We start from the raw sequence: 23,772 nt of genomic DNA, 5'->3' as shown, positions 1-23,772 counted from the left end.
TACGTTTCTCTCCAAAAAAAATGTTTGAGCATTAGACATAGACAGCAAGTCCACTTAAGTGTAAGTCTTAAAATGGAAATCATGTTTGCAAACAATGTCAGATATTTATTAAAGACAACAATGTACAAATAATTTTATTGGAGTTAATATCAACAATGTCTTCTTGACTTTACTCGACTGAAGTTTGATGACTAGTTCGGTCAGCTGTTGAGTATTTATTTAGCTACCATCTTATCCAAGGAGGCTGATTTGTTTCATGTAACGGAATAAATGTTAAATTAACAGGTATATTAATCACAGCATAATTTCTGTTCAGACGTTCAAGTGTCCTTCGTATCACATGCCTAGAAAACAAAACAAACAAGTAGTAAATTTTTGTGGTCATACAGCAAACTTTAATAAAATTATAAAGACAGAAAAATTGAACTCTGTTTGATTGTGCATATATTTGTAAATATATTACACATAAACAGTTGCAAATCTTTTGTTTATCATCACACAGATATAATACAAAAGAGTGACAGCTTTGGAAAGCTCCAAGATATATCACTGCACCGTTGGTTTAGTATCTAGTGATCTACTCAATAGCACTTTCATTCGACAAACCATTATAGCACATCATCCTGACAAATTCAAAAAAGAGATCACTCATGGTTTTACTTGATGGGCCATTCCATCATTCTCCAGGAATGATTCAGGACCATGTTTGAAAGCATTAGCCACCTGATTAGAAATACACGTCCAGTTTTCACTCCAACAGATTGTTGTAACCCAAATAGAACATTTGCTTTCATGTGCAACCTTATGATAGGGACAAGTGATAATATTCCTAATCATCTTTTGTTTTCCTGATCAAAAGTTATGGGTTTCTTCATTAAGATTTTCTAATACACACTATTACTGGTGAGCCAGAGTCATACATATTCACTGGAGTCATATTCAGATGCTGCCCCCCCCCCCCCCCATCTCCTTACCCCACAGCCACCTGATGGAACATCTGTTGACAGTCTAGTCCCTACATGCTCCACCAAATGACACTGCTCTTCTCCTCTCCCACCCAGGCACTTCCGCGCCTCATCAAGACTGCTGCTTCCACTCCGTGTAATAGTTATATTCAGGTCCAAGCTGCTGGAGATGGCAGTCATGTGTGCATTGGTTGTGTGAATTAACATTCATGTTTTTCTTTTTCTGATGAAGGCTATGGCCGAGAGCTAATGTGTAAGTGTCTCAATTGCACCTGTCTCGAACTTCACATGTCATTTTAATGGTAAGTAGGAATCTTTATTTTCCTTACACTGTTATATTCCAAGATGAATTCCCATTGTTAGATTATACCAATGTTAATCAGTTACAAACACATGTTTGAGTTAAACACGACAATTCACAGAAACCAAATTCTGAGGCAGGATGACTGTTGGATATTTGAGACTAGTTTTAGAAATGATACCGCTATTCTGTGCCAGAAGTGTAACAAGACATCTTGAATACACCATAAATGCGTTATTCTGTTAATTCCATTATTATCCACAGATGAAAAACTCTGTCAGCAGGTATATGGACATCAGTATTTTAACTTCTTCCTTAATTTTGCTTCTTTCACTGCGATAAAGAGCAAATCCATAACCACTTTACCCACAGTTAGAACTCCATGAAGTCTCCCCTGGCCAACTCATGACTCAATTTTAAACTAAGTTTTTGAAATGGCAAATGAATTTACATTTCCTCCCACATTCTTTCACACACAAAGTACTGGACATCATAAAATATGTAACAAAACTATCTTTTATATTATTTGACCCAAGCATATTGATTCTGAGAAAAATCATTTTGTAAATTAAACAAAACATTATTCCTCCTTAATAACAAAATTAAAGGCTTCCTGTGTTCCCACTTTTTCCACAACCTAAGTAAAATTTTATTTGTTTACTCACCCATTTTTTCCTAATAAGAAAGCAGCTGGTATATGAGCTTCCCTATGTGTCTTGTCATCAATCATTTCTATAAAAACACCATCATTCTCTTCATCATAATCAGCAATAATCACTGCTGTTGCACCAGCCTCTTCTGCTTTTATAGTTTTGCTCAAAAAAGAGCATTCCCTGAAGAAAATAAAACAAACTTTATCGTCAGATACTTTCAAATCTTGCTTTGGACAGAAAATTACCTACTATTTAGTTATCAATTGGAATTTCTTTCCTTACTATATTACGAGATATCTGAACTTCAGCTGCCTATAGATACTGAAATAAATCAACAGTAAAGGTTGAAAATTTGTGTCAGACCAGGACTCTACTTCCCTAGAACGGTTGCCTTAACCTCCTTGGACATCCAGACATGCTTCTTGTCCAGCCCAAATTTTCATCATGTCACTTTGTTGCCATTTGCTAAGTAGAATTTGATTAAATCTCAAAACTGGTATAATTTCTAACGACTCAAAAAATGATGACAATGGTCCCGTATAAATGCAATTACAGAAATACAGGGCGAGTCAAAAGTCCTTGGACACCTTCATAAGTTGGAAGATTAAAGGGAAAATTGAAATGTGATGATGGGAACATAGGTCAGACGTGGGGCCACAACTTTTGGAGTGAATGTCATTCATGGCCGCCATCTTGAAATCCGCCATTTTTTATTCAAGTCATTTTTTTTATTAGGAAGTGGGGTGCATGACACATCAAATAATACTAGCTTGAGCTCTGGAATTGAGTGGTGTAATTTGTTTTTGTCTATCTTGCACAATTTAGAAGTTATTAATGTTCAAAGTTACCTTGATCCCGACTCGTGTCTCTCTTTGTTCCAGGCGATCTAAAATGGGTCTGTCATGTGAACAGAAGATCGAAATCATCCTTATATCAGGGGAACGCAGATACCGAACAATAACAGCTGACTACAACAGATGGCACCCAGACAGAGAACCGGTATCGCATAGCACGGTGGCTCACGTGATCACCAAATTCCGGGAGACGGGTTCTGTTCATGATAGGGCACGTAGTGGGCGACCAAGGACTGCCACCAATGAGGAAACTGCAACTGCGGTTGTGGCATCATTTGTGAAAAGTCTTAAATGAAGTATCCGTCGTGTGGTCCTAGCATGTGGAATAAGCCAAACCTCCGTTGTCCGGATATTGCACACCGATAAGTGGGATAGCTGATGCTGCTGCACGACCTTGTGTTCCCTTCCACCCTGAACGCTGATAGCATTTTTCCATCTCATTTTCAGCACAATGGAGCTCCTCCACACTATGGCATTGGTGTCCGTGAATGGTTGGAGGAACAACTGCCAGGGAAGTGGATCAGCCGCCGTGGTCCCCTGGAGTGGCCGCCCAGATCCTCTGACTTATCGCCCCTTGATTTTTATCTATGGGGACATCTTAAGCAGACAGTGTATGCTGAGAGCATCCATGATTTGAGACACCTAGAGGAACACATACACCACGCCTGTGACTAAATTGCAGGAGACACTCTCCTCAGTGCGCAGTCAGAGTGGTTGCGGTGACTACAATTGTGCATTGCATGGGATGGACAACAAGTAGAACATGTGTTGTAGCAGTCGGTATGCAGGTAACTTTCCAACTTTGAACATTAATAACCTCTAAACTGTACAAGATAGACAAAAACAAATTACACCACTCAATTCCAGAGCTCAAGCGAGTGTTATTTGATGTGTCATACACCCCCCTTCCCATTATAAAAAAGACTTGAATCCAAAATGGTGGATTTCAATATGGTGGCCATGAATGACATTCACTCCAAAAGTTGAGGCCCCACATCAAACCTATGTTCCCATCATCACATTCCAATTTTCCCTTTAATCTTCCAACGTATGAAGGTGTCCAAGGACTTTTGACTCGCCCTTTATATAACAATACTTACACATTTCTGTTAAAAGATAATACATTATATTCAGTATGTCAGCTGACAAACAGCAGTAAGTAAATGATATCCACAAAAGGTATCAAAGAATGTTTATTTATTTATTTATCTACATATTTATTTATTTTCATTTGCTACATCTATTTTCACATTATGAAGTTTTGTGTAGTGTCTTGCAGTTGCAGTATAGCTAATGTCTCCATTAGCTCCTTGTGTCTGATATGGTTAGGCTAATCACTCTCTTCTGCCTCCCTGCAACTAAAAAACTGATTGCTGTTTTCTTCACCCACAACTATAGTCTAAAATACATGCAAGATAAATGAGGACCAATCACTGCTCACAAAGAAGGAATGGAGAGTGGCAATCTTGCAAGTTATCCTGCAGAACTTTTCTGGCCAAGGAAAGTGTGTTGACTCAAATTCATGAAATCTGAGACACAAATATAAATCACACTCAAATCTTTAGGCTGTCCGTATTACAGTAAGTTTAACTATACGGCTATATGACTCCACGTCATTTTTTTCATTGTATCAAAACGAAAATTCACTTGAGGTAGCCATTAAATTATAAGGAGAGAGGCTGGCAGACCAGTACTTAGCTTCAGGGGGCAAAACACTGGCCCGATTCTGTCTCTTTGTCATTTTTTTCTGTTTTATTGAAGTTTTCTCTTAACAGTTCTACAAATACTTATTTTTAATTAAACTGCTTCAGATAGTTTCTTATTTTTTGTCCATCTCACCTTTCTCTTACCTTCCTATGTAACTGATAGCTCTTTTTCAATTTTCTTGTGGATCTTAATATTTTTTAAAGCAACTACTTTACTTTAAACCCTCTCCCAAATTTTCATTTTAAAGCTTATTTTATATGTTCAGTCAAATTTTAGTTTTCTCAAGACTTCTTCCAAATAAATTTCCTCCTACCACCGGGAACTAAGCTGCAACCTTGAAAGAGGTCACAAGTTATGACTATGTTTTTTGTTATTGGAATAAGTTATAAGAGAATTAAAGTAAACTTGGTGTTTTAAATGCAACATGATGACAGAATATATATATAGAGGGAGTAAATTTTATTTCAGTCATATTGAAGCAAAAGGGAACCAAATATCAACACCCATGAAAGAGTACAAAAAAGTAGTACAATAAATGAGCAATGAGTGGTGCAGGACCGACCTTTTATCTACAAATAAAATAAAAATAGAAGAAATTTACTTCAACCTGGAGACACTTAACCATGTTAAATTACTGGAATTGCTTGTTTATAAAAAAACTTACACAGTATAAAGATAGTAAAGACAATTCTGGCACAATCAAAATAATTTAAGAGTAAAGGAGACCACTCGCTGAATAGTAGAAGTGTAGAGCCATCGAGAGGCACACACAAAAAGAAAATGAAAATTTTGCTAGAGCTTGGGAGAAAGCCTTTGATGAGCTTTTTAATGTGCCCAACTCTTCTGTGTTTCACAGGTTCTCCTTATTACGGCAATATTTTTAAATCCTTTCAGCTCCCTAGTGGCTGCCTGTTTGTCCCATACATTTTGTCACAATCACTATTGCAAATATTAATCCCACAAAGTACTATCAATAGTTCAAGTTCCCTGTCCAACAAATCTCGAAAAGTTTCATATATAATAGTCGATATTACTGTCGACATATAGTCTTTTTCAGTCTGTGCTTCTACAGAAAGCAGACAGTTTAGCTAAAGGGAATGCAAGGAGCAGATAAAGATTGACATAGCCTCTGCGTGCAGAGGGAGCAAGAATGTTTACTTGTTTCTTGGACAGCACTGGCAACACACGGATGCACTCGCCTCATTCCGGTTAGCAGCTATCATACAAATAATGCGCAGAAGTAACAAAGACTCATGAAAGAATTTTATAGAGGTGTTTATGTTTAAATATGTTAATTACATTATTTATTTCTCAATTGACTTGCACAGCACAAGAACATTTCACAACACTTCAAAATGGTTCTTTTGCTTATGAACAATAAGTGGATTGTTCAGAGAAACAACAGCAGACTAATTAAGTCTGAGGTTATGAATTAAATCAATTCTGATCATGATTGCAAAGTGCATTTTAAATCTGCACAGGAAGATAAATGACTGCAGAGTTCTGCAGCTTCTGTAACTAAATACTTGTAGGACACACACAACATATATGTGCTAATTTGGTAAATTTCATTGTGATTATATTTGTGTATTATATGCAATGAACAAACAAACTGTTTTGTTTAGATTACATTAGATTCATTATCAGTTACACACACACTGAAATGAGGAGATACTCAGAGGTGCAGAACGTGCCAGAAAACATAATATAACTCATTTTTGAATCTACACCACAAATGAGATTTATTACATGCTTTTGCACTCTAAATACTTTCTCTCGGTTTGTGGAGTTGCCCCGAAATATGATACTATATGACATAACAGAGAAAAAGTAAGTAAAATATGCCACTTTTTTTGTATTTATATCTTCACTGTCACTCATTCCAAGAAAATATGACATAGTTGTGCAGTTGAACTTTACTGCTACTAAATCCTCCTTTAAATTCATAATCAGATATTGGTATTTTCCCTTAGAATATTGATTAAATGTTGGTCGCCCTTGAAATTCTATTATAAACTACCAGTGAGCCATCTATCCTTGAACAAGCATATCACAGAAGTGTGGTTCAAACGTACATCATGCTACTCAACAGATGACTTTTTTAACATTGAGACAAGAGATACACAATAAGTAGCTGACAACTACATTATTTAATTGCACACATAAAAAATCTACTCACCAAGTGACGGCAGAACACACACATAAAAGACAGTTGTAATTGGCGAGCTTTTGGATCCAGTGGCTCTTCCTTCAGGCAGAAGGGTTGAAAAGAAAGGAAGAGGTGTGAAGGAAAAGGACTCGAGAGATCTAGGAAATGGGATAGATTTCAGGAAAGTCACCCACAACTGCGGGTCAGGGGAGACTTACCTACAGGATGAGAAGGAAAGACTGATTGTTGGGGACTGCATCAGACAAGATTTGAAAACCTGAGAGCTTAAAGGTGGAAGACAGTGTAATATGTGAACAATATGCATGAGTTAATAAGCTAAATGCATTGTATGTAATGGTGAGACGGTATGAGACAGTGAAAAATAGATGGGAAAGACAATGAAATACATAGAAAACTAAAATGGGGTGAAGCAAAGAGTAGTGACAGTGAAGACATGCTGAGATGGAAGAAATATGTTTTGCCAGTTACAGGACTATTATAGGTGGTGGTAGGAAGGTACATAGGGCAAGTCTTGCAGCAGGGACTCACAGGGGTAGGAGCCATAGGGTTGGAAGATGGGTGCAGAAGAAGCGTAGTGTCTGACAAAAATATTGCAGAGATTGAGAGGGCAACAAAAAGCTATTCTAGATGTGGTGGGAAAAATTCCAGATGGAATGGATCTCATTTCAGGGCTTGATTTTAGAAAGTCATGGCCCTTTCGAATTAGCTGATTAACACATTCCAGACCAGGATAATACTGAGTCACCAATGGTGTGGCCCAAAGCTGTTTTTTGGAGGGATCAGAAATACCAGGATTGGATGTGATGTCTTGGGAAATCTGCTTGTGAGGTGATTATGTGCAGTGAAGGTTGAGGTGAGAATGGTGGTGTATTGCCGTGAAGAGTCTGCATCTGAACGAATATGTTTGCCTCTGATGCCAAGGCTGTATGGGAGGGAATGTTTGACATTAAAACCTCACACCCCTTACAAAGACTAACACTTCAATCCACAGAACTTCTCACCCCATTCAAACCACACGCCCCCACCTTTTACCTTCGTCCAAAGATCCACAAACCCTATCACCCTGGCCATCCTACAGTTGTTGGCTTCAACTTTGACTGTCACCACTAGTGCCCCCTCCATCTATACCAACATTCCCCACATACATGGTCTGTCTGCTGCTGAACATTTCCTCAGTCAGCACCCACCTGATTCCAAACCTGACATCCTTCCTACTCACCTTAATCGACTTTATACTTACCAACAACTACTTTACCTTTGAGGGGCAGACATGTAAACAGACCATGGATATGGCCATGAGAACCAGGATGGCTCCTTCCTATGCCAACCTCTTCATGGGTCGCTTGGAGGGCACTTTCCTGTGATCTGTAAATCTTCAGCCTCTGGTTTGGTTTAGGTACATTGATGACATCTTTACCATATGGACCCATGGTGAGGCTGACCTGCTAAAATTCCTGGAATCTCTGAATACCTTCTCCCAATTAAATTTCCATATGCTCCTATTCCAAATCTCATGCCACTTTCCTTGATGTTGATCTCGTCCTCACCAAAGGCCAGCTACACACTTCCGTCCACATTAAACCTACCAACAACCAACAGTACTTACATTTTGACAGTCGACATACTTTCCATGTCAAACATTCCCTCCCATACAGCATTGGCATCCAAGGAAAACATATTTGCTCTGATGCAGACTCTTTACAGTAATACGCCACCATTCTTATCTCAGCCTTCACTGCACATAATTACGCCACCAGCCTAATTAAAAAGCAGATTTCTGGGACCATCACATCCAATCCTGGTACTGCTGATCCCTCCAAAAAACCGCTCCGGACCACACCATTGGTGACTCAGTATCATCCTGGTCTGGAATGTGTTAATCGACTAATTCGACAGGGCCATGACTTCCTAAAATCATGCCCAGAAATGAGATCTATTCTGTCAGAAATTTTTCTCACCACTCCTAGAGTAGCTTTCCATTGTCCTCTAAGTCTCCGCAATATTCTTGTCAGACCCTACTCTCCTTCTGCACCCATCTCCCTTTACGTTAATTTCTTCCACCTCAGCATTTCTTCACTGTAACTACTCTGTGCTTCACTCCGGTTTAGTTCTCTACATCTTTCATTGTCTTTCCTGTCCATTTTTCACCATCTCCCTCCCGTTACATACAACACACTTAGCTTATTAACTCATGCAAGACGTCTGCATATTACCCTGCCTTCCACCTTTAAGTTCTCAGGTTTTCTTATCTTGTCCAACGCAGTCCCCTACAATCAGTCTTTCCTTCTCATTCCATACAAGAAGTCTCCCCTGACCTGCAGTTCTGGGTGACTTTCCCTAAATCTACCCCTTTTCCTAGATCTCTCCAGTCCTTTTCCTTCACCCCTCTTTCTTCCTTTTCAACCCTTCTGCTTGAAGAAGGAGCCACTGGCTCCAAAAGCTTCCCAATTACAACCATTTTTTATGTGTATGTTCTGCCGTTGCTTGGTGAGTAGCTTTTCTATCTATCCAATTAAATAATTTTGTCAATAATTGATTGTTTTTGATGATAACTACATTAGTACTATGTCTGTATGTGTTTGACTGTACTGCACCAGCACAGATAGATTATTTGCATTGTTTTGTGCATGCATACTTAAGATAAAGCACAATTATGTATGACACTATTGTACATATTCTTTCATATGTATCTACTTGTTTTGTACATACATATTTATGCAAAATAATCATTACTACATTTTTAATGTATTGGACGCACTACAAAGCCAATTCTCTGTGAAGTATACGGAAAGCCAATAAAGTTTCTATTCTTTTTTAAAAAGAGTAAAACTGAATACTAAAGTTAAGGGCAGGAGGGGCAAGGAGAATTACTTAGTTTATAGTACTGTGGCTTCAAAACTCATTACAATTTACCACTATATATTTATGATGAATTTTTAATCTGTTAATATGGATAAATACAATCATTTTATAAAAATGCAGATTCTATTATCATTTGACTATTTATTTCCTACCCTCTTTCCACCAAAGCCACATTTCCTTCTATTTCTTCAGCGTTTGACGGCCAGCCGCAACCAGTAGCTGGATAAACAAGAACCAGGTCCACCCCCTGGCCAGCAAAGGATTCATTCTGAAACAATAATCACATAAATCAGATGTGATGGCAACATAAAGAGCATACGCTACAACTGTTAACTCTATTTACTATATGTTGACAGCGGCAAAAAGGATATGAAATGTGATGAGCAATAAACTATTATTAAACTAACAACATTAAGTGACCAGAAAAAAATGTCTAAATAAACACAAAACAAGCAATTGTTCAAGCTAACTTGCTGGAAGGTCAAGAACAGATAATGCAGAGTTGAGGGGAAAATGTTTACATAGTGGCACAGCACAGATGCTCTTCACATTTTGATTTTTGCTGAGAGTTTCTGACATTACTCAATTGTTCCAGGTGCAAATCAAGTTCAAAATGGCCCTAAGCACTATGGGTCTTAACACCTGAGGTCATCAGTCATCTAGACTTAGAACTACTTAAACCTAACTAACCTAAGGACGTAACACACATCCATGCCTGAGGCAAGATTCGAACCTGCGACTGAAGCAGCAGTGCAGTTCCAGACTGAAATGCCTCGAACCGCTCGGCCACAGCGGCTGGCCGCAAAACAAGTGACCATATCAAACTGTGGAAGAGTCCACATTTGGTCTGCCTCGAAGATGATTAATTTCAAGTATTTCAGAAACAGATTTTCAAATTTAAAGATGAGAGTTTTGGCATTTGTTAAAACAAGCCTAGTCAATTGTGTTTTCAATTTTCACATATAACCACAATGACACAGACTGTTTTTTGTAATGATGTCCTAATTGATATTAAACTAAATGTTGAAGGATAAATGTAAAAGGAAAAGTTTATAGATAGCACAAAGCTTACTATAAAACCATCTCCGACCACTGTAACACATTTGCATTACTACAGAACCTACATGAAATCACACTGCCAGTTAAACTTAATGTTGAGTACCAAACCTCATTCTTAAGCTGCACTGGTAATTCCACTTCTCAGATTGGAAATACGGAAGCGTCCGATTCCACCCGTCTGCTTTGACCCACAATATCACCACGATTCCAATATGGCACATATAAAGTCGTTATGTACACATTATGAAGACGAAAATACATCGAAAAACAAACATACACATGTTCCACAAAAAGCCTAATGACACTAACAGGACAAGTGTGGGAAATGGGTTTTTTTGGGTGGGGACAAACTAAATATAAACAAATTTAGACACCCACCCCCATACAAAACCAAGGGGGGGGAAAAAAAAAAAAAAAAAAAAAAAAAAAAAAAAAAAAAAAAAAAACCCCACATCACAAAAATCCCCAAATACCACTAAACACAATATCATCTGGAACCAGACACTTTCCTCGACCTATATAGCTCAACAGCAGCTCCCGATCCCATAAATTGGGATCGAACACTTCCCTTGACCTACATAGCACAATAGCAGCACCCGATCTCATAAATTGGGATCGATAGCTTCCCTTGACCTATATAGCTCAACAGCAACTCCCGATCCCATAAATTAGGATCAAACACTTCCCTTGACCTATGTAGCTCAAAAACATCTCCCGATACCAATACCAACATTCACAGCCACACGTTGAGATCGAACACTTCCCTTGACCTATATAGCTCAACAGCAGCTCCCGATCCCATAAATTAGGATCAAACTCTTCCCTTGACTTATGTAGCTCAAATACATCTCCCGATACCAATACTCACATTCACAGCCACACATTTCAATAAAACACTTCCTTGACCCCAACACACAAACTAAAAACAAAAAAAAAAAAAACTTAGCACAAAAAAGAAAAAAATACTCAACCAAAAGAAAGATCCGACCCATCCACACCTCAACCCCCTCCCCCTCCCTCCTCCAACAAACCCAACCTTCCCCCTCACCCCAAAATAAAAAAAAAAAACTATAAACAAAAACCAAATGCAACATAAAAAAATCTCAATCATACACTACAACTCAACAAAAACTTCAACAAAATAGATCCTCCACAACTAAAACACAAACCAACACACTCCCCCCCCCTCACAAACACGAAAGAAACCACCCACCCCACCCTGAGCCACAGCCACCCACCCACCTACCCAAACCACCCTAACCAACCACTTTCCGCCTATACATTTTACTAACAGCCCTTAAAAAAATGCGAAAAACACAATAGCCCTCAGGGACGCTCTTCCGCCAACAGTACTCATCTAAATGAGACTGAAGGTTGGAAGAGCACCTCTTCCCCCTCCCAAGAACTGATTTAACAGCCCCCCACATCCCCTCTATTGTATTTGTGCAAGCCCCTGTCTCATAATTTTTGAACTCTAAACTATGGTTAAGGACTAAATGATGGAATCAACCTCTCACCCAACCCCCTATATGAAGAAAATGCATCTGAAACTACTGTGGACCCCGGTTCTATGTACTCCTCAATTAACCCCACTGATTCTGCCTTAGACCTCCCTTCCACAACCCTAAAAACACATCCAGAACACCCACCTCCCGGAACAACAGCCCCCCACACCCAGAGACCAACCACAGACTTACCCCCCCCCCCCCATACTTCCTTTTCCCAAACTGCGACTCGTCCACGTCCACCTCCACAACCCCCCCCTCCCCCCAAGCTTATCCCTGTACTTAATGAACTCAGAACACACTTCACGGCAAAAAGAAAACCAATCAAGCACACTCCTCTCACTCACACCAGTCTCATGCGCGCAAAAGCTGTGTGGGGATCTATAACAAAAATGATAAGTCACCAGTACAATCTCGTGCATGCCCAACCTAGACTTCTCGAACCAGGAACCGCGCCATATGGAACACCAAATGTCGTCTTTTCGACAGAGCCACATATAACCTTCCCTAGTCCGAGACGCCGGAACTTTAGCCAACTTCATTTCTTCGCCACAAATAGAGCATTTCACAACCTCAGCAATTAAACCAAAAAGCTGCAAAAACTTGATCAGTCCCAAAGGAGTGTTCCCCATCATATCCCTCAGATGTGCACTGTTAATTTTACCCTTCATATCCATTACTGAACAAAAACAACAATCGATTAATTTTACTAAAATTACCTTACGACACAGCGAACAACACAAAATCATTAACTCACTGAAACGAATTCCACTACAAACACAGCCGACACTCGAACAATTCTGGATAATGAGCAAGAGCAAACTGAGCCCATTACACCACACAAACGAAAACCCTGAACACACCACCAGAACGCACAACAAACCACAACACAACGACATCTAGAAACACGCCACACGCACAAACCAAACTCCGCGCCGTCACACCACAACACCCTTACGTCACGGGTCATAGCCGACGCGTTGGATCGGATGCTCCTGTCGACCTCTCAGACTAATAATAGCACAAGATGGAACGAAGATTTGCATCTGAAGTGACGTATCAAGAAAAAGCATCAAGGGAATCTATCTGGAGACTGAAATGAACACGTACAGGGTAAGGAAACAATCCCTGACCTTATACTGTCGCAAAGCACTTCTACAATTACTGAAAACCATTAAAAATGTGTGTAATATGAAGACAGTCTGAAGGGAAAAAACATCGGCATTCATATTCTTAATATAAATATCGGCATTATAAGTTACGAACAACATCACTCCTCATCTATATGATGATTACTTGATTGCTGAAATTTTTTTCATTCTGGAAACACACCACATACCATCAAATATGAGAGAGAGAGAGAGAGAGAGAGAGAGAGAGAGAGAGAGGGGGGAGGGGGGGGAAGAAGATAGGTAAAACAGTTGTACAAAAATAATAAAATGGAGTGAGGTGAGGGAGCTGTGTCAGCCAAAATCAAAGGCACAATATTTCGGAAAGCTGACATCTTGTCATCTTCAGAGGTTCCTGATGGCTGACTCACTTCTGTTGGGTGCCACCTTTAAATCTATCACCATCAGATGCAGGTTTCTGTTGGCGTGGCAACAATATGTCCTCATCCTCATCTTCTTTAGTTGCCATCACAGGAGTGGATTTCCAAGTGGACTCCTACTTTGCTTGACCATGTTTAATGTTAAGACACATGTCTTGTCATGCCTAGAAATTGGTTGTCTTTATTTATAAGTTTCTCATGTAGCTGAATCTCTCCAGACTCTTTTACCAATGCAGTTCCAGAAGGTGATAAGCCTGTTGCAACAACTTGCTGCCATAGTAATTCATCACATGTCCTTTGGAGATACAGTGCCCTGCCACAGTGAACTTTGTGGACTGTCTGGGTGGCATTTATGAGCAGTGCATCTCCCCTGTACCATTCGGATAGTCTGGACTACATTCATTTATTGCATTTTTAAGAAATGTGGTGTAGTATCTGTCTCCGGGGTCCTAGGTCATCCTTGGCTGATCCCAACAAGGCTTTTGCATTGGCTGGTCAGCAGAACACACACTTGACATTATGCTTATGGTGTAACTTCCAGGTACAAGATGCCATAAGACCCAAGAAGCCAAGGCCACAGCCTGCTGTGGATGATGAGAAACCTGTTGCAATAGTGATTATCCCATATGTCAGGAACAAATCAGCAAAAATCCGAAGAATACTACAAAAACATAATGTCAAGTGCACATTCCACCTTGCATCCAAAATGCAAGCCTTCCTGGGATCAGTAAAGGATGATGTAAGTCTCCAGAAACCAGGATTCTACTGCATTTCTTGACTGTACAAAAGTGTATGTAGGCCAGACTATCAGGACATTACAGGGGAGATCCAGTGAGTATAAAAGTGACACAGACAACAAACAGTTGACAAAGTCTGCTGTGGCAGAGCACTCCATCACCCAGGGACATGGTAAGGATTACTACAGCACCAAGTTGTTGCAACAGTCTAACACCATCTGGACTGCACTCTGAAAGAGGCTGCAGAGATCTGGCTGCACGAGGAACTTATAAACAAAGACAGCAGTTTTCAAGTAAACATGGCCTGGGTCCCAGCCTTGAGCATGGTCAAAGCACAGTGGCAATCTTTGTGGAAATCCACTCCTGTCAAGGCAACTGAAGAAGACAAGGATTTACTGTTGCCAAACCAGCAGAGACCTCCATCCAGCGGTACGGGAAATGGGGGCAGCAGATTGAGTCCTGGTGGTGTTTCCCCTAGCATTGCACCAGGTCTGCACCCACAGCAGCCAGCTAGGGGCCACAGGCAGCATGACGGATATAGAAGTAGTACCCAGCAGAAGTCCGTCAGTCACCAGGGAAGACTGAATATGCCAAAAGTTGGCTTGTCAAAATATCACACCTTCTGGATGATGCCACACAGCTGAGAAATATTCTAAATCTCCCTACGCTTGGAAAATCTTAAAGCCCACACATTTCTAATTGTTTTTTCTGTATAGTTAGTAGTTTTGACATGTTACTTGCATTTTCCCCCAAAATAAATCTGTATCTTAAAACTGATTTAAAACATAAATGGTACACAATCTTTCTCGTTCTCATGTTTGTTCAATACAAACAACCAGGGATTGCACACACTAAACTACTTAGTTTATTTGGCAGTTTGTAAGTGCCTCAGGACAGATTTTTATCTAGACATATCCAAGGAATTTGTTGTGATCTGTTTCCTGCAGCTCCTGATTTTATGAATAATTTGAAGCTTATTTGTTTGTGATTATTTAGTCCTAAACAGCACAATTTGGATTTCTTCAAAGTTTACTTCTAAGTCATTTAAATGAAACAGTGTCTAAATTATTTAAAGTATTTATGAAGTTTGGTGGTGACTGCTCCATATGTTCTACTTCGATCAACACCATGGTACCATCTATGAATAGTGTTGCAAGAGAATTTGCAAGCAAGTTATTTACACAGAAGAGGAAAACAACTGGATCCAGAATTGAACCTTGTGGGGCACCTGATAAAATACTTTTGGAGAAATGATATCCATTATTTGAGACTACATTAATCCACTGCTTTCTGTTTCACAAACATCAGCTGATCTACTCTAAAACACTTTCCATAGTTTCTAGTTCACAGTGTAGTGGAGACTGGTTCACACCATCAAATGCCTTTTATAAGTCCACAGAAAACTCCTGCCACTTTTTTAATTTTTTTAAGTGCAGCCATTGTTTTCCACAAAGCTATTAACCACTTACGTAGTAGTTTTGTTTTTATGCGAACCACACTGATCTTTTTGCAATTACATTTAACTTTTGTATGAAATTTTTTTGTACGCCAACCTGTTTAGCAACAACTTTTTGGAACACTTTTGAAAAAACAGGAGAAAAGTAGATTGGGTAGTAATTTCCCACACCCTCTCTCAAGCCATATTTGTATCGAAATTTCCTAGCAGACTAAACTGTGTGACAGGCCGAGACTTGAACTCAGGATCTTTGCCTTTCACAGGCAAGCACTCTACAAAAGTAGCAAGACCAACAGTCCTGGAAGAAAGGATATTGCGGAGACATAGGTAGCCACAGCCTGAGGGATGTTTCCACAATAAAATTTTCACTCTGCAGCAAAGTGTGCTGCTAATATGAATTACTATTTGAAAGGTGTAATGACATACATTTTATTTATGGGATAAAAGTATTCAAAAGATTGATCATTAGAAAATAAATGGCTAACAGTCATTAAACATGTACTATAAATCACTTGTGTACATTATCCTACAAATAAAATATTCTACCTGATCTTTGTGTAGTTCAAATGGTATCAAAATCATGACTCTTGCCTTGAATACAATAGTTGAGCACAAGTGATGAAGGTAAAGACAAATGTGCCAAGCCCGCAGCTGAGTTTCCACAATGTTCCTGAAGAAATAGGCATTATACAATACTGTAATTGTTATAATAACCTGAAGACTATAGTTTTACAAACATAAGGAAGATGTTCACAGCAACTATAAAGCTGAGGGAAACAATTTTTTGGCAGTTGAGTTCACTGCCACCCTGTCCCCAAGAAACATTGCTATTTGTCATTGAGAACTATGTGCAAGTTCTTTCAGCACTAACTGAATTCATATCAAAAAAGAATTATACTGTTTGATTTTGACTGTAATTTAACAAGTTGGCAGATGATATTTAGTAAGTTTCTGTATGTGTTTCACGTGATTTATGTTTTAACACGTGTTAATGGTTGTTGAGATCCTACACGGTATGTTTAAAGATGATTGTTCTGATGACTTGAACTTAAAAATTTAATACAACTAATTTTAAACATAAAAATGCTAATTTCTGTGCGCGATTGTCAATAATCGAATAGGATTAGGACAGGTTATGGATTAAATGTCAATAACAATTTTTTTATAAAAAAAAAATAAAAAAAAAAAGATTATGATCCGAAATTTGATGCGTTCCTTGGAGAAAGTTATCAAAACATTTCCTAAGGTATAACAGAAAGAAACTAAATGTAAATATACAAAATGAAATCATGAAAGAAAAGGTGCATTCTCATTCTACTTTGCTTCTGTCTGAAGATATTTGGCTTTTACGCCGGCGACAAAATTTACTGCTTACCAGTGGGATGCCAAAATCTTTCGCTGGGCGTATTTTGTATGTATAAGCCAATTCCTCTGGTTCAATAACTTCAAAGAAAATGTCAAAGTCAAAATTATCGAGATTTTCGAGGAGAGGACCCGTACTTTCAACTGGAAAATAATTCCAATGCCATCAGACAACCAGAACACCTATTTGCAAATAATGGTGTAACACAACTAAATATTTCCTACTGCAGTCTGAATAACCCAATTCGTAAACATTCAAATTTGTTGCTCACCGAAGAAGTCAACACTTGGTAAACATCCTGGCCACAGCACAGTTAACGCAAAAAACAACACAGAATGCTGTGAAATAATGTTCCGGAGCATCATACGCGGTACACTATTTCACTTTTTATCTGCCGTAAATGATACTCACTGACAAACTTAATTACGCGTTAAGACACGCATCCCTTAACCTTAGCCCTTTCTCACAGTTAAAATACACGTCATCGATAATGCCAATGGCAAGGAAAAATCGTGTGAAATTAGTTTTGGGGTGGAATCCTTGACATTTATGAAATTGTGTGAAAAGAAAGAAAATTCATTTTATCACATGTCCCCTGATATTTTTCCATTTCATGTTTTTAAAACTTCACACATTGCTTTCACCTCGCAATTTCTTTGCTGAAGATAGCACACTGAGCGCAACTGCGAAACTCAGAGAAACTGCGAAGGTCATTGTCTTATTGTAAAATCAATTTGAATTAATTTAACGTTGAATAATTTCACAGCGAATGTCGTTCAGTGTAGAGAAGTAAAATTCAAGTCGTATCTTTATACTACACAAGCAACTTTCAAATTAGAAGATAACCTCTTTGTTCCAAGCTGTGTGATACTTATATCTTTGATATTTTCAGTTTAGGTAACATATCGGCTGTCAACATGAGTTGTTTTGCTGACATACAGTGCGTTTGTGAGAAAAAGTAAGTTCAGTGTCAAGAAAATGTTTACAGTGTGGAAAGCACTTGAAGTATGGGCTCAAACTCAGAATGAACGAACAATAAAGATGAGGTACTTAAATGATACTCCCACATAACCAGAATTTTTGTCACACGAACTGTCATTGTTTTGAAATGTGAACGGTATGTAGTCGTTACAAAAGATGCTAAAATGTCGCTCTCCAGGCTACAAAATATTATTTACAAACCCGGTGACTCTTACAAGAAGTCTCATTACCATACGATGATGAATTCATTGTTAAGAATCGTTAGTCATGTTTCTAAAGTGCATCAACAAAGTTGTTGTCAATTGTAAACAAAGGACGAAATGACTTTCGTTATCGAGGAAAGGCTTTGTTTGTGGCTTTTGCTGCTTTTATTGATTGGAGCAAGAGAATTTAATTGTTTCCAGAACGTATCAGTTTGTGGAACATTATGTCGATGTTCGAAACTCCATGTGCAAGTACCTCCATTCACAACGGAAGACGGCCTGAAGCTGAAATGTGGCGGTGAAACAAGGATATCTTCCCTAGGAGAGCTTCGGTTCGATAACATCTTTAGCAAAATCATTCAACTGTAAGTAAAACATTTGTTTCCTATGATTTAAAGTCAAGTAAAAATTCAATACCTGTTACATAAATGGTGCATCACTCTTTGTGTTGTTAATATTGTGTATTCAGTTGCGAGAATAGCAGCGATATCTAAAGAAAGCGTTATTTTTGTTCCATTAGACTTACATCATTTTCTCGTTCACTAGTACGTCAATTATACCTGATGGATATTCTGGCCGCTTTTACTCGTGTCTGTTTCATGAATTATTCTACCATTATCTTACTTATTGAAATTGGGATAGGTGAAACCACAATAACAGCACTATTGTTTTGTCTTTCCCCAGGTTATAATTATACACACAAATAGTTGAGAAATGATGGTGATAGTAGTTATGTAGTTAGCTTAATCTTTACCTTGTTTTTATATTGGCGCAAGAGTCGGCTATCAGTAAACTCTACCATAGTATCTTAACAATTATTTGTTGATACAGCTTTGCAAATTTTTTAACTTGAGTGAATGCTTCTACGTATGCCCAAACAAAGGGTGAACTACTGTCGAATCAGCATAATAAAAGGATAAGTTCATTGCTATTCACTCATGTCAATATACTAAATTAAAGTTTCTTGATATGTGAGCATAACAGAACTGTTTTTGAATGGTTTCCTTTTCTTTTTGATATGTAGATGTGGCTTATAATAATGACTCTGTGCAGAGCATGCAAAAGCATGTCTCTGTACACCTCTGTATCTTATCTTTGTGGTCCTTAAGCGCAGTGTATGTTGGCAGCAGTAGAATTGTTTGGCAGTCAGTTTCAGATGCCGTTTCTCTAAATTTTCTCAATAGTGTTTCTCAAAAAGAACTTTGCCTTCCCCCCAGGGGTTCCCATTTGAGTTCCTGAAGCATTTCCATACCACTTAAATGTTGTTCAAACCTACCAATAATGAATCTAGCTGCCCACCTCTTAATTGCTTTGATGTCTTCCTTTAATCCGACCTGGTGCGGATCCCAAACATTCGCGCGGTACTCAAGAATAGGTCATAGCAGTGTCCTATATGCGGTATCCTTTACAAATGAACCTCTCTTTCCTAAAATTCTCACAATAAACCAAAGTTGACCATTTGCCTTCCCTACCAATTTTCACATGTTCATTTCACCTCATATCGCTTTGCAGCATTACGCCCAGATATTTAAACGACTTGACTATGTCAAGCAGGACAGTAGTAATATATAACCAAACATTACAGTCTTCCCCCCCCCCCCCCCCCCCCCCCCACGCATTGACTTACATTTCCCTACATTTAGAGCTAGCTGCTATTCATCACACCAACTGGAAATTTTGTCTAAGTCGTCTTGTATCTTCCTACAGTCACTCAATTTACACACCTTACCGTACACTATGGCATCAACAAACGACAGCAGATTGCTGCCCACCCTGTCCACGAAATCATTTAGTATATAAAGAACAACAGCAATCCTATCACACTGTGGCACTCCTGAAGATATTCTTGTCTCTGATGAACACTCGCCATTGAGGACAACATACTGAGTTCTGTTATTTAAAAAGCTCTTGAGCCACTCGCATATCTGTGAACTTATTCCATATGCTCGTACCTTCATTAATAGCCTGCAATGGGGCACAGTGTCAGATGCTTTCTGAAAATCTAGAAATAAGGAACAGCCTGTTGCCCTTCATCCATAGATCTCAGTATATCATATGAGAAAATGACAAGCTGAGTTTTGCAAGAGCAATGCTTTCTAAAACCATGCTAATTCATGGACATAAGCTTCTTAGTGTCAAGAAAATTTATTACATTCAAACTGAGATTATGTTCAAGGATTCAGCAGCAAACAGAAGTTAGGGATATTGGTCTGTAATTTTGAAGATTAGTTCTTTTATCTTTCTTATATACTAGAGTCACCTGCACTTTTTTCCTGTTGCTTGGGACTTTGTGCTGGGTGAGGTATGCACAGTAAATGCAAGCTAGCCACGGGGCTAATGCCATAGGGTACTCTTTTTGAAATCTAACTGGGATTCCATCTGGACCTGGTGATTTATTTGGTTTCAAATCTTTCAGTTATTTCTCTACACAAGGTACACTTATTTCTATGTCTTTCATATGGGAGTCTGCCTGATGGTCAAATGATGGTATCTTTGTACCGTTCTCTTGTGTGAACGATCTCGTGAATGTGAAATGTAAAACTTTGGCTTTCATTTTGCTATCTCCTACTGCCACACCAGACTGGTCAACGAGGGAGTGAATGGAAGCCTTAGCCCCGCATAGTGAGTTTATGTATGACCAGAATTTTCCCAGGTTGTCTGCCAGATCTTTTACAAATGTTTGACAGTGGTAGTTATTGTATGCTTCGCACACAGATCTTTTCACAGATGCGTGAATCTCTACTAACCTTTGCTTGTTGTCATTTGTATGTCCCCTTTGGAACCTAGAGTGCAACAGCTTCTGCTTCCTCAGCATCTGCTGAATTTCGTTATTAAACCATGGTGGGTCTTTTCCATACTTTATTCACTTACTAGGCAAGACCTTGATTTACAATTAGCTTAAACTTTGCCCATAATTCCTCTGCATCCATGTTATTGGAACTAAGTGATGCCGATTCACTGCCTAAGTGAGATGTTAATAACTGCGTATATGCAATGTCGAGCCCAAACACACTCCTTGCCTTCTTGTCTGATTTATCAAATATCATAATCATATTTTCTGTAATGACATGATCATTAATCCCTGTTTCTATACTGACCTTGTCAATAACGTTCAGCCTATTTGTAGCTACAAGGGTCAGATATTTCCATTGCGTGTGGGCTGCTGAGCTAGCTGCTCAAGAGAATTTTCAGAAAATGTGTTCAAAAGTATTTCCCATGACTGTCTGTCTGTACCCCCCTCCCCCAATGAATCCATAGACATCCCAGTCTATACTTGGCAGGTTAAAGTCACCTACAACAGTATTGCATGATCTGGGTATTTCTGCGCTACTGACTGTAGACTTTCTTTGAATGACTCTAGAATGTCACAGTGGAATCGGGTGGCTGGTAAAAACATCCGACAATTAACTTAGTTTCACCTACACCTGTTATACGTGACTAGATGACTTCACTGTCACACCAACTTTGATCTCAATAGAGATAATATTTTTGTCAACTACAGTAAACAATCTCCCTCATATAGTCTCTAATCTGTCTTTCCTATACATGTTCCACGACTTGCTAAATATGTCAGAGCTTTCCACTTCTTTGTGTTGCACCACTTTTTGATAAGATATGTTCCGTTTGCTGCTGTTGTGTTGTTTGTTGTTGGTGTTCTTTCTACTGTTGATGCCTTGCTTCTTGTTGCTGCTACAAAGAATATATTTTTCACCAGCAAACTTTGAGGGGATGTAGAATGTTTCTTGAGGAACAAAATAAGTTTAGAAACCTGTGTCTCGAAGCATCATCCAATGACGCTACAGAGTGTCAAAGTTATAGGCACTGGTACCTGCCGCAAAGCCTCCTCTTCGACAGCAGGCGTGATGTTTTATGTGAATAGACCGAATGTTTTGTGGTGTAGTATACAGGATGTAACAGAAATAGAACAACAACATCAAAATTACCGGGGGAACCTCAGCTTACACAGCAGCCGTTACCGTCTGCTCCACTGGAGTGTGCGATAATCTTCTGTATTACATGAATAATGATAAATATCCCAAGATTTTGGCACCATTATTAAATTTAAAGGACAGTAACCATGAATGCCAGGAAATGGAGAGGAACCATATGTGTAGGCACTGTGGCAGCCATCAGACAACAGGGTCCAAAGTATATACATCATCATTTGTTTCATTAGTACAGGAAATTAAATACATTATACAAAGTAAACAGCATGTGAAACAAACTGCCTGAGACTGGTTTTTTCACTTAAATTAGTTTATCGGTACGTTGGTACTCGCCACAAAGTGCTTTCACCACTTATTTTTGAATTAAATAAAATTATAGTAAGTGCTCAAAATGCCTGCCTCCAGTGTTGCCGTGGGCCTGACATCTGTGTATGTTCTGGCAGCTCAACTGAAGTGCGTGAGTGCCCCATCATGCTGGAGCCATATACTTTGATGCACTGCAAGTGGCACCACCTCCAGTAATTCTGGCAGCACATCCCAAATGTATGTTGTGTAGCTATCGCTGGTGTGTTGAGGGGGGAAGTTTGTAGGGGTCAGTCAAGTAGTTGTGGACCATGACAGCCCATACATTGATGGCGAACTTTTTCTGATGACTTTGTTTGTTAGGGTTCGCCTCCACCCGGCATTGTCAATTGTGGATGTTAAACATGCCTCACGGGTGAAGGACATCTCATCTGTAAATAACACATAAACTAAACCGAACTAAACTCTGTCCAAACAGGCCTCAGTAGGCCAAATGGTAGTGACCAATCGTCATGTCATCCTCAGCCTATTGGCATCACTGGATGCGGATATAAGGGGGGGGGGGGGGGCAGGCATGTGGTCAGCACACTGCTCTCCTGGCTGTTGTCAGTTTTTCTGACTGCAGAGCCCACTGCCCAAACTCCACACATGCAGAAAAATCGTTGACCAACAGCATCTTTATCTTCTAAATATGGAATGAATGCCTTCCCTCCTCGTACTGCACTTGTCAAACCACTGAGTGGGATCTTGTCATTCTGGGTGCCACAGCGCTGGTGCTTGTGGACGGGTCTGTGTCAAACCTCTCTAGTCATCCTCCAGGAATTGTGGTGTGCGTACGCTGCAAACATAACGTTTGTTGTGTGGATGCCCTGTGAAACCACCTGTTTCACCCAGATGTTGACGGACGACCACAAACATGGGGTGGTGTGGCTGATGCCTATTGGGATATCGTTGCCCATGGACATGTAAGACTGCATACTTATTACCTCTTGCTGCAACATACATGAAGTGCATGTCCTGTTGCTCAGCCCATGTGAACATCTCCATGGTGTGCCACACCAGCACACAACTAACTGTGACTGAGCACTGTGTTTCTACTGCATATATTTTTCATTCCCCTCTGCTGCTACAGCTGTCAGTGGTCTCTACAAGGATGA

General features: G+C 39.3%; 2 protein-coding genes across 3 annotated transcripts in view; one reads left to right on the top strand and one right to left on the bottom strand.

Moving 5' to 3' along the window:
• Positions 1 to 84: 84 nt before the first annotated feature.
• On the bottom strand, positions 85 to 17,844 carry LOC124612967 (PRADC1-like protein). The gene is made up of 5 exons (XM_047141495.1): positions 17,453 to 17,844; positions 17,194 to 17,324; positions 9,665 to 9,780; positions 1,932 to 2,099; positions 85 to 344 (listed from the first exon to the last, which is right to left on the bottom strand). Exons 1-5 carry the CDS (start codon positions 17,544 to 17,546, stop codon positions 224 to 226), a joined length of 630 nt encoding a protein of 209 aa, XP_046997451.1. The 5' UTR covers positions 17,547 to 17,844; the 3' UTR covers positions 85 to 223.
• A 248-nt stretch (positions 17,845 to 18,092) lies between these two features.
• Positions 18,093 to 23,772, top strand: part of LOC124612700 (adhesion G protein-coupled receptor A3) — a 193,851-nt gene continuing 188,171 nt past the window's right edge. For both annotated transcript variants that reach the window (XM_047141048.1, XM_047141047.1), the window contains exon 1: positions 18,093 to 18,730. In XM_047141048.1, the coding sequence (XP_046997004.1) occupies positions 18,483 to 18,730 (248 nt within the window). In that variant the 5' untranslated portion in view covers positions 18,093 to 18,482. The remainder of the gene's footprint in view (positions 18,731 to 23,772) is intronic.

This window comes from Schistocerca americana, chromosome 4 (genome assembly GCF_021461395.2).
Source record: "Schistocerca americana isolate TAMUIC-IGC-003095 chromosome 4, iqSchAmer2.1, whole genome shotgun sequence".
NCBI lineage: Eukaryota > Metazoa > Arthropoda > Insecta > Orthoptera > Acrididae > Schistocerca > Schistocerca americana.
Note: the sequence above shows the minus strand (reverse complement) of the source record. Positions and strands in the feature narration are given on the sequence as shown.